This window comes from Chenopodium album, chromosome 21, assembly GCF_948465745.1.
Source record: "Chenopodium album chromosome 21, dcCheAlbu1.1, whole genome shotgun sequence".
Lineage (NCBI taxonomy): Eukaryota > Viridiplantae > Streptophyta > Magnoliopsida > Caryophyllales > Amaranthaceae > Chenopodium > Chenopodium album.
The window spans coordinates 3,699,886-3,715,921 of NC_137854.1; the positions used below are offsets into that span (position 1 = coordinate 3,699,886).

At 35.0% G+C, this 16,036-nt stretch overlaps 2 protein-coding genes across 2 annotated transcripts; one reads left to right on the plus strand and one right to left on the minus strand.

Annotated features, from left to right (window-relative positions):
* Positions 1 to 248: 248 nt before the first annotated feature.
* Positions 249 to 2,525, plus strand: LOC145602005 (F-box/LRR-repeat protein At4g14096-like). Its single transcript, XM_081658114.1, has 3 exons — positions 249 to 1,219; positions 1,310 to 1,489; positions 1,578 to 2,525. Exons 1-3 carry the CDS (start codon positions 290 to 292, stop codon positions 1,866 to 1,868), a joined length of 1,401 nt encoding a protein of 466 aa, XP_081514240.1. The 5' UTR covers positions 249 to 289; the 3' UTR covers positions 1,869 to 2,525.
* Positions 2,392 to 15,225, minus strand: LOC145602689 (DNA mismatch repair protein MLH3-like). Its single transcript, XM_081658855.1, has 27 exons — positions 15,098 to 15,225; positions 14,059 to 14,225; positions 13,766 to 13,817; positions 13,621 to 13,668; positions 12,849 to 13,003; positions 12,684 to 12,741; positions 12,513 to 12,608; positions 11,601 to 11,658; positions 11,402 to 11,494; positions 11,159 to 11,321; positions 10,998 to 11,057; positions 10,741 to 10,950; positions 9,490 to 9,559; positions 9,306 to 9,389; positions 7,400 to 9,106; positions 7,204 to 7,306; positions 7,031 to 7,116; positions 6,253 to 6,350; positions 5,962 to 6,159; positions 5,738 to 5,782; positions 5,567 to 5,620; positions 5,356 to 5,462; positions 4,695 to 4,743; positions 4,410 to 4,469; positions 4,230 to 4,302; positions 3,452 to 3,537; positions 2,392 to 3,369 (listed from the first exon to the last, which is right to left on the minus strand). Exons 2-27 carry the CDS (start codon positions 14,182 to 14,184, stop codon positions 3,190 to 3,192), a joined length of 4,119 nt encoding a protein of 1,372 aa, XP_081514981.1. The 5' UTR covers positions 14,185 to 14,225; positions 15,098 to 15,225; the 3' UTR covers positions 2,392 to 3,189.
* Positions 15,226 to 16,036: the final 811 nt, after the last annotated feature.

Sequence of the window (16,036 nt, forward strand, 5' to 3'; positions counted from 1 at the left end):
AAGAGTGAGATGAATTTTCTTATGTTAGTGGGGCACTATATTATGTGATGGAGTGAATAATAAAGACTATAACTAGTCAAGAAAAGTAGGTGTAATTAGTATGAACAAGTCAAGCAAAGTATTTCAACCTTAAAAGCTTCTTCAGTACTCTTCAGTTTATTCAACCCTTTTAGCTTGTACAGAAAGGAGAAGAATCTATAAATACCCCAACTTTCTTCCTTATTAGCACTCACAAATACACCACAATACAAGTATTTCAGAGCAAAAATATATCTTTCATTCTCAACCCATGACTTATACACAAGCTAAACTAGAAGACAGGCTTAGTGCTTTGCCTGACTCACTTCTTTGCCACATCCTGTCTTTTCTCCCTACAAGTGATGCTGTCCAAACTGTCCTAATTCGAAGATTCGGCACCCTGTGGACTTCCCTTCAAAATATCGATATTGATGATGACTTGCTCTCTCATTTATGGGCAAACGAGGATATAAATTCAGGTTTCTTTAGGTTTGTCCACAACGCGCTAAAGCTCCATCAGAGGCCTACAGTTGACAGGTTCAGAGTTAACATTTCAACCATGTTTTATGAAGAGATAGCATCTTTCCAATCTGAGGATTGGGGACGTGAAATAGATTCTTGGTTAGCTTTCGCCCTAAGGAAACAAGTCAAGTTCCTAGAATTTGGGTTCGGAATGGTTGAACCTGTTAATGAGGTCTATAAGTTGCCTTTCATAGAGTTCATTAGTGACTCTTTGATCGAGCTGAAGCTGGTGTTCATCGAAATGAAACTTCAGAAGCGAGTAAAAATGGGATCACTTAAAGTTCTGGTACTTGAATATGTAAGTCTGAATGATGATGTTTTCAAGGAAATCATTCAAGGTTGCCCTTTGCTCAAAGAAATAGAGATATCTAACTGTTCGGACTCTTGGGATTTCACTGAAATCAATGCCCCAAATTTAGATATATTGAAGTTTGATAGAGAGATAGTTGTTAGTTCAGAGGAAATTATGAAAATCAATTGCCCAAAATTGTCATCGTTTAAATACAGTGGATGTGTGGATGGACTGGAGATTGTGAACCTTTCGTCTCTTGCTGAACTTTCGTTTTGTTTAAAGTGTAACATTTCAGCAACAAGTTTCAAAGAGTTCAACCGGTTTCAATCTGTTCTAACCAAACTTCTGCATATCAAGAATGTATCTTTATCAGATACATTTGTCACGGTATTGACAGTATTAATACTCTCAGTTTATTTCTGTTTCTTCTACTGTACATTTCCTAATGATATCCTGTTTTTTTGGTGACTTTTTCAGGTGATGTTCTATTGCATTCTAAAATGCAATCTTCAGGAAAATGTTCACTGGAAACGAGTGGATCTAAAAATTAGGTTGAATGATAAGCACATCCTTGGTCTTTGTCATTTGTTATGGAAATCACCTTACTTGGAGGAACTTGTCTTAACTGTCCCATCATGGTATTCTGATTTAGTCAAGGTGTGATTAATTTACCTTTACAATAACTCTAGCTTCCCTTGAATCTTAAAATTGCTTCTTTTATTTATAACAAATTCTTTCACTGCAGAATGTAGATTCAGAACTCGAAAATTGCAACCCGGGTAAGGAAGAAGAGTACTGCTGGAGCTCTCTTAAAACCATTGTCATTCACAACATATCAATGAGTTCGTATCCTGTTGTGGTTCACTTGGTTGAAATTCTGCTCAGGAGTTCACCAGTGTTAGATGAATTGGTGATCTACTACAAAGACAGCAATGAAACCTCAGTGATAATGACATCAGAACAATTGGCGGAGTTTTCTGAGAAGTTGCCAACAATCAGAAAGGCCTCCCAAATAGCAAAAGTTATTCTACTGTAAGAAATTAAATGGCAAATTGCTGCTTCCTGGAATTATATTGCTGTTAGTTTACCACTATAAACAAATGCTTTTAGTCTTGTAGATGAAGAATAGAAGATGTGGGTTTGGGGCTTCTTCTAGCTGCAGCTTCCAGTCAAGTCCTTAGTGGCTCATGGTCACAAATTTTCCTTTTTACAGCTATTACTCTTCCTTTAGGCTTACTTTTGTAACTAATTTGGGTTGCAGTTCCTATCTATGTAATAGTTGTTCTTTAATACTTTATGCTGCAACAAACCTTGTATAGTTGTATCAAAGTAATAGTTTTCTCCTCCTTGTAATATATGCACTTCCCGTTCTGTATTCAAAAAAAAAAAAAAAAAAAAAAAAAAAAAAAAAAAAAAAAAAGAGAAGAGAGAGAGATTGTTTGATGAATTTTATCCTCATCCTTTATTCTACAATTGTTGTACCATCAATGAATGGCCACATTATTACCTCATACACAGGTTTGAAATAACGAATGAACGATATACTCTCATACTCTCTCCATATATACAAAGGGAGTACTCAGCTATTATTGCTTTACTCGCCAAAGAACATTTATTTTTTAAGGGTTTTTCTATTATAACCCTCCAACTTTTCGTTTTCTACGATGTGCCCCCCCTTTTTGAGAAATCTATACTGTAACCTTAAAATACATTTAGCTTCTATACGGTAACCTTGCCGTTATGTTGCCGTTAACAAATCCGTTAGTGGGACCTACTTACCATTTTATAATATTTTTTTTATCAATTTGCGTGTTGAAAATGGTTCCGTTAAAGGTTTTGGGGGGTATTATGGCCCTAAAGGGTCCAAACTGAGCTCATATTTAGCAAAATAATAACATAAATGCCTTGTTTTGCATATAAAAAATGTCTCGATTTGCGTGTTTACGTATTTAATATGCAAAACAAGACATTTGCGTCATTTTTTTTGTGAAATATGAGCTCAATTTGGACCCTTTAGGGCCAAAATACCCCCCAAATCCTTTAACGGAACCATTTCTAACATGCAAATCGATAAAAAAATATAACTAACGGAATTTGTTAACGGCAAGATAACAGCAAGGTTACCGTGTAGAAGCTAAATGTATTTTAAGGTTACAGTGTAGATTTCTCAAAAAGGGGGGCACATCGTAGAAAACGGAAAGTTGGAGGGTTATAATGTAGAAAAACCCTTTTTTTAAAAAAGAATATACAAAAGAAAATGCACAAAAACTACTAGAGAACAAAATTTGTTGAAGACAATAAAGAAAATCCTTATACCACCACCATTGTGCAATTTGTACATCAGGAAGCTCAAATTTTCAGTCACAGCCTCTTACCATATCAAGTCTACGTCTGGCACGATCAAGAGTAATCTCTTTCCTGCAGAGTCCATGCCATGTATTCTTAGAATAGTCATGCCAGCATCCAAGCTGTAGAATACCCTTGTGTAATGCCTTCAGATTCACCAGAGGCACTGTTGTTGGCCTTCCATGAGCACACTACAAAATAAAACTGTCAAGACCAACTCGGGCTCAATCTACATTACACTACCTAGAGATTTCCCATGGTTTTGAAGCTTACTTGAAAACATAATGATGTTTGCTTAAGCTCTTCAACGATGAGGGAACATTCGGATGGCATGAGTTTGTCCCCAAACATAATAGCACCTTCAGAGTAAAAATAATATAATGTTGATAAAGAATATTGGCAGCAAGGAGCAGCCGATCACAAATTTCAAGTAAAAGGAACATGTATGAGTCAGGTAACCAGACTAAGATGGACGTGGGAAGAGCTGAGATTCCTTTCTAATCAATTTCTTCATTTTAAGCTAATAGTACGCAAAATAATATACTTCCTCTGTTTTTTTTTATTTGACAGTTTGACACATTTTTTATGTCATGTTTGTCAACCCACGATTTTAACAATTAATATCTCTAAATATTAAAAATTCTAAGTTAATATTAATAGAATTTACATAGAGATAATTCAAGCAAGATCCCACATGACCATGTTTTATCATGGCTATAGATCACAAAAGCGAGTCAAAGAAAATTTTGTGAAGTGTCAAAAGTCAAAATGCATCAACTTAAAAATAAATGAAGTATAAATTAAAGTTAATCATTCAGGACTTCCGTAAAACATAAGCCAGGTTCCAATCAGAACTTGCAAGGTGGACGGCATAAAAGACATGACTTTCTATCCAATTTCAGCCCAGCATAGAAAAGGCAAAACAAAAACATACAAAACTTTTCAAATCCAGAATAGAATTCATGTAAGAAATAATCAAGTCATAAATTCACAATGCAGTGCAGCAAAAGAGAAAACAAAAGAGAGAGTTACACAAAGATTAAGATTATACCCCTGCACGCTTTGTAGTTTAGAATTCGAACTACAGATGGTGGAATGATTGATGATCCATCAGTATCAGCAAGCTGTTGCAAATGTATAAAACGGAGAAAAGAAAAATTATCTTGGAGAAAACATTCATTGACCTCTAATAGATGGATATAGCTAGCTTAAAAATTGAGGTCAGACTTACTTGTTCAAGAAATTCCACTAAATCTTTATCAGACAAGTTTACACCCAAAATACATGGTACCTAAACACCAACAAATATATCAGAATTGACAATTATTAAATTAACCTGATCTCTATGTCTCAAGGGAAAAAAGAGATCACAGATTAGAAGCGCCAGAAGCAACTTTCTCTATTAAATGTATATCAGAAGTACTCTTTAAATTGGATTTCGACAATAAAAGAAAATTTAGGTGCTGTTCTTCTATTGGAAGTCAAAAATAGCTAGCGGAGGGATTAGTATGATTACCGCAATTAGTGTGAGATCAGATGCCCGCTCATTTAAAAGACTCAGATTCCTGCAAAATTGGATAAGTACAGCAGCAAAAGTATTCTGCAGTGAGAATATATTGACTGTATTTTGTTGTAATTTGGAATAGTTGACGACTGAGAGCATAATGAGAAAGTTTTAGATTGAATAATAGCTAGCAAGATTCTAATAGAGAAACTTAAATTCTAGTACGTTTTACTGTACCAAGCACAACTCTTTCCTAAATAAGTTGGACTTTAATTCATATTTTGCTTCTTTACAAAAACCGTCCCCTCATCCCCCCCCCCTCCCTCCCTCCCCCTCTCTCTCCTCCCCAATGTTTGTTCGCAAGCTTGAACCTATATCTCTGTATATATCTAAACTTTACAGATATAAAAATAAAAGCCTTAGTCACTCGAGTATGGGCAAACTTGCTGCGTTATGCCTCCTGTATGAGGTGTGTGCGCTATGTATGCATGAATATGCGTGTGTGACTCAGCTGGGCATGTATGTGTGTCTGCAGATTACAGTGCATGCTTGTCCTTTTAGACTAAAGCAATCAATGATAACTTCATTTCAGTGCACATGCTGGCATGCATGAATACATGAGTATAAGCGCAAGATATGTAATAAAAAGAAGCATTTAAAGCAGAAAAATTACTTTGTGAATGATCCAGAATCCTGAGAGAAAATGTTACATATCCATCCCCAATGCTTTATGTGCTCCGCATAATTGCACAGTAACTGGTAGGCCATTTCAGGCAAAACCTACAATGAAAGCTTCTGTAAAATTAAGATTTTAAGATGTATATAAAGAGAGGTGTTGTATCTCCACTATTCACTACCCCTCTCCAGCAGAGTTTCCATCATACCAAGTCTTTCTCTTTTTCCAGATAGTTTATAGACTTCAATTCACCGGAAAGCACCTGAGACCAGCCATTTAGCTATAAGCATATAATGTCTTAAAAACTTCAATACCACACAAAACCCTTCCTTCCCACTCCCACCCCCTAAAAAAGGCAAAAAATAGTCTGCAACAATACCTTGCGACGCATTTCTTCAAGTCGAATTCTCTCATCAGCAGCATGCTGAAAAAGAGTTCATCATTAGGTCAGATCCAATCATATGCTTCAAGGCATTGATGTGCAAAACAAAGTTATCACATTAAAATAAAGTAGCAAATCAATTTCTAAACAAAGTATTCAAACACAAGCGGGTTCCATCCTCGTATAAAATATGCAAAGAAACAACCAGCATAAGTGCAGACCTGGTCAATTACTGCTAAAGTTCCATTTGCCACAACTGGAATGAATTTACTATCAATCTGCACAAGCACCTTGGCATTCTGCAAGCCATTTCTATTGATAGATTTTGGAACTAATAAATCACCAGAAAGATCAAGCATACAAGACTGAACATCCAGTATATCACTTTCAGCTTTAAGGTCAATTAACCTATTTCCAGCCTGTATCAGCAGTTTATAAGAAAAAAAATGGTACTTAGAAACCATTTAGAATACTTGCAGTACAACACATCTTATAACTTCTGATGAACTTACTCTTAGATTATTAGCAACCTCCTTTAATCTAGGATCTGGACAGCCTTCTCGCCACTTGAAATTAGACGTTTCAGAATCCTGAAAGTCCTTAAAGCAGCCTACAGCATTCAGATATTGAGCTTTCCAAATTTAAACATGGCAGAGAATTATAGCACTAATTTAGTGGTTGGAATGACAAGTAAGAATTATAGCAATAGTTATGGCTTTTTCCACTCTTGTGAATCAAATAAATAGTAAAAGCAAAGTCAAAAGACTTGTCACCGACTTAATCAATCAAAAGTTAAAAGCCAGAAGACAATACCCACATCTTCCTCATGATTTCGTAAACAGGTGCATATGATACACAGATTTAAGAAGCATTGCTCCAAAATACCAAAAAAAAAAAAAAAAAAAAAAAAGGGTTTCACAACTTTGCTCCTATAATCCAATGAATGCAAATAATTATTTGTCAGGTTGTTTACCACATGAAAGCAGAAGCGCAAATCTATCATATGATTCATTTACTAGCAATTAGAGCCTATCACCGATGGAAATCAAGGGGAGCCTAATTTCAAAAGTCTCAAAAGACTATGATTTTTGATCTCATCAAAAGGGACTCTACAGCTAAAATTTATGTTAATTTTCCATATAAATAAAGCACACCTATAGGCCCTATATCAACAGGCTAAAAAAAAATAGAGGGAATAGAATTCTTAACAGTCTTTCAAAATGAAAGGGGGTCCCTGTAGGCCCTATATCAACAAGTAAAAAACAAATTTTATTTGTAAAAAACATGTACCACTGCTGAAACAGGCATCCTCTGTGTTTCCATCTACTGACCAAGCACTGGCTTGTGTGATATTTAAGGTTTCCTTCACCTCTTGTCTGAAAAAAAATAATGATGAAAGAAAGGGGGTATTAATATTTCACTAATATGAGCATGAATGTTGAAGTCAGATATATTACACATACTCGACAAAGGACTGGGAATCTTCCTTAAATTTTATCCCATCACGCTGGAAATTTAACCTAGAAGCTGGTGCTGGTAGAAGTGGGTGCTTCAACTTGGCTTTTTCTGCACGTCGACAAAGATTTGATCTCAGTTCATCTAAACTTAACACTTTCATAAACCTAAAATCTACGAAGCCGTATCTATGAATTGCAAAACCTGGGACAGTGCAAACTTCAGGAGCTCTCTGCGAACCAGAATTATTAGTTGTAATCATAGAACTCTTTGCTGAGAGAAATCTCTTCTTGCCCCTAAAAAATGGAGGAGCTGAATGGCTTCTTCTAGATCTCACGGAGCTTCCTGATTCCAATGAGCTATGACTTTGTTCTAAATCTTCACGTCTTGGATGATAACTTTTGTGACCTTTACCAGCAGATAAGGATGAAACACACACTGATGGTTTATATGAACTTAATTTGTTTTGAAAATCCAGACATGGAAACCATGTCTCATCTGTTACCATAGAGTTACATTTAAGGCCATCAGAGCTGTCATAGCCCCTCTCTGATCTTTCTCTAGGATAGTCCTGCCCAAACTCTTGACATTTTTGCAGGTCCATTTGGTTTCCTTTGGTGGAGGATATAAATGGACTCCAGCAGATTGATGAGTCTCTACACTTTCTGTCTGGAGATGGTGAATACATGTCTTTAAACAAGGGATCATCAAATCTTATAGAGGACATTTCATCAACACTATTCCCAAGTGAAGAATATTCACACATGCCATTTTCAACTCCTGCTAATTCTTTTGTAAACAGAGATGTTGAAGTCAAATGACGCATAGAAGTGAAATTCGTGTTGCAAAACCTATCACCAAGACCAGATTGATAAAATTCCTCTTTTTCACAATTAATCTGGTCAAAATCAACACTTTTTCTTATTCCAGGTTTCCTCTCAAAATCTTCATAATGAGTAATATTGTCAAAATCCCAATCTTTCACTTTAATGAAAGGATGTGTAGTTGCAGATTGCTGACCCAAGTTTGTTGACGAGCAGGGGAAGAGCACTGCGCCTGGTTTACTTGGAGACTCTAAAGGGTATTCTCTGATAAAAGATCCTCCATGGGATGATAATAAATTGTCATATTCCATATGATCAAGGTCAAGATCTTTCCTTGTAAGACTTCCTATATTAAATTTAGGGAGTGGCCAAAGATTTGCTACCCCAATATGAAACTGAGCTCTTTGATGAATATCGAAGTTATCAATAAGACTATCAGCATCTTCATTGGCATGGGAATTGTCACAGCTTCTGTTAGCCTCGAAATTATCAGTCTGAAACAGAGACTCCTTATCACAGTTCAGAGGGGCTTTAATTGGATTTTCCCATCGGTAACTTTGCAAAAGTAACTCCCTCTGATCATCATTAGCCCTATTCCTGTCATGCTCCGGCATGTACTCAAAACTCCAAGTGCTTCCTTTTTCAAGGTTCCAAGCAATTGAACTATCTACACTGACTTCATCCTTCCATCTTGAACTAAAGAGATTAATGTTTGCAAAACTGGCTTCTTTTTCCATAGAAGTAACATCAGTCCTCAAAAAATCACAATCCACCAGTTCCTTATCAGGCCCCAAAAGATCATCGCCGATACTGTCTGTTACATCACATAGATGGTCAGAGTGAGAAAATTCACTTACTCCAGTAAAATTCATTTGACGAGGAGACTCCCTCATTGTGTCTGACTCCCTAAATTTCACATTGATTCTCTCTGGATTCAAGTGCTGTCTACAGCTGTTCTTCCAAACAGACGAGTAGTTGCAGTCTCCTATTTGCATTCCCAGTGAATCTCCAGGGCATGCAAGCTGATTATCACTGTTCTGGATCCTACGTCTCTTTGTAGACATTTCACAGGTCTTCAACCACCAATCTGCATCAGAAAAGAAGCTTATTACAATCATCTCAAAGTGTAAATAAGCATTGTTCTTTCCCTGAAATGGGGGCAGGTGAGAAGAGGAGTACTGTCTAGGAAACAGATGTTGCATAATTATTAATGGCAATTAGCACAGGAAACAGCATGAGGTCTTGAAAAAAATACAACTAAAATTCAACAGATAGGAACAGAGAACCTTTTTCTTCAGAAGAAATTGTTTCAACTACTTTCTTTCTGTCATCTTTCCTGATCAGGTCAGCTTCATGTTTATGAGAAATCCCTGGCAAGAAAGGAGACCAACATGACAGTCATTCCATAAAGAGTTTAAGACATGCGTAAGCAATTTGGACAAACAAAATGTACAGTGACTACAATCTTACCCCTCTTTATTTCCTCACTCCACATAGACATAACTGATTTTTCAATGAATGCAAGTACAGGAGCCCAATCCTGCAATACCATACTAACACTTCAGAGGCTGTACACTTATAAGATATTGCTAGCAAAACTGCAGGTAGTAAATTGGAAGAGAAAAAAAAAGGGAAAAGAAAAGAAAATGCATTCATGGTAAAAGAAGCATGTTGAATACCCCATTCAACAAAGGGATTCATGGTAGTTGATTCCCATTCCCTTTGTTGAATACCCCCAACCAAACGGCCCCTAATAAAGTTTAAAAAATGCATTCACTTCTTTCATGGTAAGAGGAAACATTCTAAGTTTTTGAAAACCCATAAGTCAAATTAAACCCCTGCCCACATTTCAAAATTTGAATATTGAAGTACACTTGCAGTTATTGCATTCAACTCCTGGAAAAATCCTATTATTATGTATTTACCAGAATAATTCCCAAACAGACAGCTGAAGCATAGAATCCTTGTTAGAAGAATAGATGTAAGAGTATAAATAAATTAATAAATAAATAATTGAATAAAAAAAAAAAACCAAAACAAAAAAAAAAAAAAAAAAAAAAAAAAAAAAAAAAAAATCAAAACAAAACAAAAAACTGCTTTGCTCAAGATAAATTACTTTCCTGTTATGTTACATTGTTAATTCTCTGCCCATCACATCTTAAGAGACAAAACAATTCCTCCCTCATAACTTGCATGTACAAATATTGTTAAAATATAGGAGAGAGAGAGAGAGAGAGAGAGAGAGAGAGAGAGACAACTATATATATAACAAACATGCTCTGGAAACACATTCCATGTAAATGTTACAATGCCAATGGAAGCAAGAAAGCTGCTGAGCTTATCAAGCCAAGTTATGTTTCCTCATACATCCTTGATCCTTCAAATATCAGCACAAAAGCTTAAGAGCAGAAGCAGTAGTTTATAGCTTTCAAATCCATACCCAATGTAGACAGAGTACGAGAATACATTCATACTATACTACCAAATAAATTGGGAAGGAGAACTATCGTTTATGTGACTATTTAGTCATGTTTCCTGCCATTCTATATAAATAAACGTCAAACAGAAACCTCTACATAGATCTATCTCTAATCAGAGCATCATGAGCCATCAAGCCTTTCAACAGAAAAAATTTGATACTAATTTTGAACAGAAGGTATATTTTAAATAGCCTGCACAAGTACCAACAGGAATGCAACCTCAAACAATAAAAAATGATACCTTGAATTCTACAGAAGCCCTTGAAAATTCAAGATTCAGATCATAGGAATAGCGAGGACAGGTTAGGTTCAAACAGTACGCTGGACCTTGAGGCTGACTTCTCTTTCCACAACTGTCGCTTCCCAACTGGTCATGGCACATAGACGCCAGATGATTCAGGAATTTATGCATTGGGCCTTTATCCACAAACCTGGAGTTGACATCTTCATATGTTAAGGTCCACGGATTTCAAAAGATGATCGGCTCATTTCAATTACCACATAAATGTCAAGTTCAATTTTGATATTTTTAAAATTTTGGATACATATATATTGAACCTGCAAAACATAATCAAATATGTCAGATAAAAAGACTCTCATGCCAATTAGTTTACACTTTACTTAATTTGCTAATTAAATTTAGGTACAAATAGACTCACCTTTGACGAGAATGGACTAGACAGAGAAGACACATATCCTGTGAGTTTCAATGGACCTTCAGAAATACTCAGCTCATGTAAGCTTGAAGATTCAATACCAAAATTGCTGCACAATAGTGTCAAAGGAGAAAGGCAACTGCGTGTGCGAAGCAATTCATCTTCGCTGCATATGGACACCATCAGATAGAATTGCAGCATATCTAGCCAAAAATAATAATTATAATAATTGTACAGTGGGCGCACCTCTCCATGTCAATGACTTTGAAAGAAATATTAGGCTGCACAAGAGCAATCCGTACTGCACATTTTTTAACTGAGTGCAAAACTTTCTTGACACTACAGCACAAAAGCACCACCAATACAAGCATACTATTAAGTCCAAGATCACCAGACATTACCAATAAATTAAAACTGTAATTATTATCACTAGAATGAAAGATACCTGCATTGCATTTGTCTTCTCCGAACAGGTTGATTGTAAAATAAATCACGAACAATGACTGCAAAATTTGAATATTATAAACTTTCAATTAGAGAAAGAAAATGCAATGACAACTTCTACCAACAGCTTGAAAGTGACAAAAGAAAAAAAGTGTACACGAAGAAGAAATAGTATCACAATTTATTGTCCTATCACCTGTGTGATATAAATTACATGCACCATCCATTTCACGTAAGAGGACCAAAAAACTGTACAGGAATTGAAAGTAAGCCACTCTGTAGATCAAGCAATCATAACATTGAGAAGATAACTTTTAGGCATAACTACCTTATTTATGTGGAAACTTACAAGAGTAACAACTATAGGTGACCATAAATGCTCGTGAAAGATTTGGATTTAAATCAGCTAAACGCATGGCTCAGCTTTTGTGAATGAGCCAAATTCGAAGTCAATACCATAGATGTGGAGATAACAGTCCCATACCAAAATTAGAGCTTGCAATGTATTCTTAGATGGAGGGTGTACATAAGTTTCAAATTTTAAGAGGCCTTCTCATATAATTACTAACAAAAATAATTCTTAGCTCAACCTACCCAAGCCAAAGGTCATCATAGAGACATAAAGGAAGCAGCAACAGCAGATTGTTTTGTAAATTATTTGAAGATTGTTTATTAATAAAGCTTGATTGCTCAGTTCCCGTCAAAAAAAAAAAAAAAAAAAAAAAAAAAAAAAAAAAAAAAAACTTGAAGTGGAATATGGACTCCAAATCTAACATTCAACACAAGCTCAAAGTAAATTGTGTAGTTTTAGATGAACTTGAGCCCAATACCAAACTTAGAAATTAAAGTTAATTGAGTCATTCATGCTGGAATTAATCTCAATTCAGCTTGTGACCACCCTACTGTAATTTGCCTCTCTTTGCTTCATCTAAATTGTTACACGCAGATTTAGATATAAATTGCTTCCTGATATCAAGGAAGTCCAACATTAGTTTGAAAAAGCACTGCACTGTATAGCCCAAAAATATGCACACATTTAAACAGAGAGAGGTCAGTAATAGCACCATAAAAAGAACCAACTTACCAGTTGTTCCAACATCTTGCCTATCATTATCAATACTGAGACAAAGGCATTTGCGACCCTGAAGAATAAACCCAAATGTTATTTTGGCCAAGAAAATAGATCAGATGATGCCACATAAACCCAGACACTATGAAACTGACACGAGAAGCAGTAAGTCATACTTGCCTTCATGACTTTACGATAGCCATTGGGCCTCCCCTGTACTCTTGTTAAAACTTCTACTAAAGAAATGTCAGCAATTGAGCACAGAACCTCTCCACGAAACCCAAAGCTTTCCACTAAATTATCTTTTTCATGAATATGCCGAAGTTTTGATGTCACTGCATAAAGTAACAATGCATTCACACAAGATTCCAAGGACAAAAATATCTGTTAAGGGCATCTCAAGTTTGCTTAACTCTGAAGAGTCGACCCATAATTTCAATACACTAGAGGTACACTGGTCACTGGCACATAAAAAAATTTGTGCAGCAAAACAACATGCTTGCATCCCCAATTTCTCTTCCACTCTTCAAGCAGAAGACAAAAGGATATAAATCTCATCATATCCAAAATGAACAAGTATCTTGGAAAATATTAAAATAAAATTAAATGGGAACTCAAATTTGGCTAATTGAATCAGGTGCTTTATTCATGCAGTAGTGCCACAAAGTAGTGAAGGATCTTGATTTTTGCTGTGCATAAAACACATGAAACATAAGCATTTTGCAAATTTTTAATAGCATCTTGTTGATATTTAAAAAAAGATATGACTTAGTAAACCATCAAAGATATTCTCCTGCTAATGATTTCACATGAAGAAAAGACGGACAATCTAGGCCGGCAAAAATTCAACCAATCACACAATCTAGCAAAGATGTCTGGAGGTTCATCATTTGGAGCACTTACGCTACAACATAATAAGACATGGATTTAACCAAATAGAAGTCCTTATTACCATAGCGTTCTCCCAGCAGCACAAGACCATCCCGGCTAATGCCAGATCCTGCAAAGTCAGCCCATATTTGAACCATTTAGTGCTTTGATCAGCTAGGTAAAGACGTACAGTAATTTGACATAACTTAGCAGATAAAGTTACAGACCATCATCTTCTACTTTAACGTAGCCATTGTTAACAGCTACAGACACAGATACCTGAAACAATACAGTGATTGATTAAATCCAAATTTTTTCATGAGTATGGTCAACTTCAGTTAAGTCTCTTAAAACAATATCATAATGACTAAAATAATCCAATATCACATTTATGCTTACTCATCATAGTCACTAACTAATGAAAAGTAATAAAAAAAAATAATATAATAACAATATATGAGGGAGCTTTACTAGATACACACAGCAAATTTCCTGTTAGTGTAGCAAAAAGAAAATGTACCTTTGTTGCACCAGCATCTAAGCTGTTATATATGAGCTCTTCAACAACGGTTGAAAAGCAGCTGATGATGAACCCAGAACGCACTATACTTTGAACAGATTCTGGCAAAGGCTTGATGGTTTCCATCAAACTATGCCGCAACTAACCAATCTGTTTGGCTGCCCAAACTGAAAATTTTATTTGTTTACTGAATATTACTTTGAGGAAAAACAAAAATATCAACTAAAACAAGTCTTGTGCAAATATCGAACTACATCATAGATTGCTCCCCGTGTTTATGTAACTGATATATAAACTTATTGAATAGGATTGATATACAATTAGACGGATTACACTAGGGTTTATATGTCTTCAAAGTCAATACTAAAAGCTAGTGGAAATCATTAATCAAAGATATAATTAACTCCCTACATGATTCATATTTATTATATGCATAATATCCTAGTTGTTTGGTGTTAGAGAATTGTTTTCTAAATTCCACTAATTAGCAGCATATTCTGGTATGTAAAAGGGCATTAATTAACACAAAAATATGAACAATATGGTTAAACTTATGTTCTCCTCAGCTTATCTTGGCTTACAATTGAAAAAATAAGTTGAAGAGAACACGTCCGTGCCCGTCCCTCAGCCTGGGCAGGAGGGGGCAGCTGCCGAAAAAAGGTCCAATTTCATAGTTTCATACTAACATTAAAGGGTTCAGCAACAAATTAACAGCCAAATTTGATTCAATTATCAAATTAGGCTCGAAAAAACACACAAATTTAGGTGAAAAAAAATAATTAAATAAGTCCAATTTCTTAGTTACATCCAAACATTAAAGGCAAATTTGATTCAATTATCAAATAGGGTTCGAAAATTCACATCATGTTCTTCTCTATGAACAAAATCGGTCGTTATGATCCTTCATAACTTTTGTAAATTTAAGCAACAGCTCAGTAATCGACTTAAAGAAGAACCCTAAATTGAGCATACACGGAATTAAATTAACGACAAACCCTAGATTGTGAAAAATGATATTCGATGATTACAAACATGTTACCTGAGAAGCTGCTTCAATGGAGGAAAGAAATACGAAGTATCAGAAGTCGCTTCAATGGAGAAGCTGAGAGACAGAGAGCGCGGGAAAGAGCGAAGTTCGTCCGTATTATCACTCCCTCTTTTGTTCTAAATTGCACGTTTTGTTAACTTTATTTTCACTTACAGATAAAAATAGGTTAAAAATCAAGTGACTAGAACACATCTAAATCGTTCGTCACTAGTTTATTGAATCTTTTTAGACTTATAATTCACTTTTTAAGTTAAACATGGTGTATGAATTGATTTGCTCAACAAAATTAATACTGTAATTTGTAAATGTATTTCATACCTTTGTACTGGTCATACTTTTATTACATGTCTATTTGAGACGCTTAAAATAATTGATGCATATTATTGTACAATTAGTATTTTTCCTGACAACTAATTACAATTTTTCAACACCCAAAAAAAAAAAATACAACTTTTCACCCCTACTTTATATTAGTCTATTTTTATTTTCTATCAAATCAATAACTTTTTTAAAAATAAAAAATAAAAAAAAAAAAAAAAAACAATAATTTTGTAACATCTTTGTAGCATAATATAAAATACATTAGGCATGACTTTCAAGAAACAAATAACCCTCGTAAAAAAAAATTAATAAAACAAGAAACAACAATAATATCGCCTAGCTACACATTAATTATTCATCCCAAAATTGAACAATCTACTACTATAATAGTATAATGGATTCCCTTTATATCTAAATTAAGTGCATCTAACTTGACTATGACCAATTTTGATTGTCTATTACAACAACAACAACAACAACAACAACAAAGCCTTAGTCTCAAAATAATCTGGGATCGGCTAACATGAATCGTCATAATAAGGATTCATACGATATAAAAAGGGACATAATAAGATATTCAATTGAAAGAGTTGGAAAAAATAGCAAATA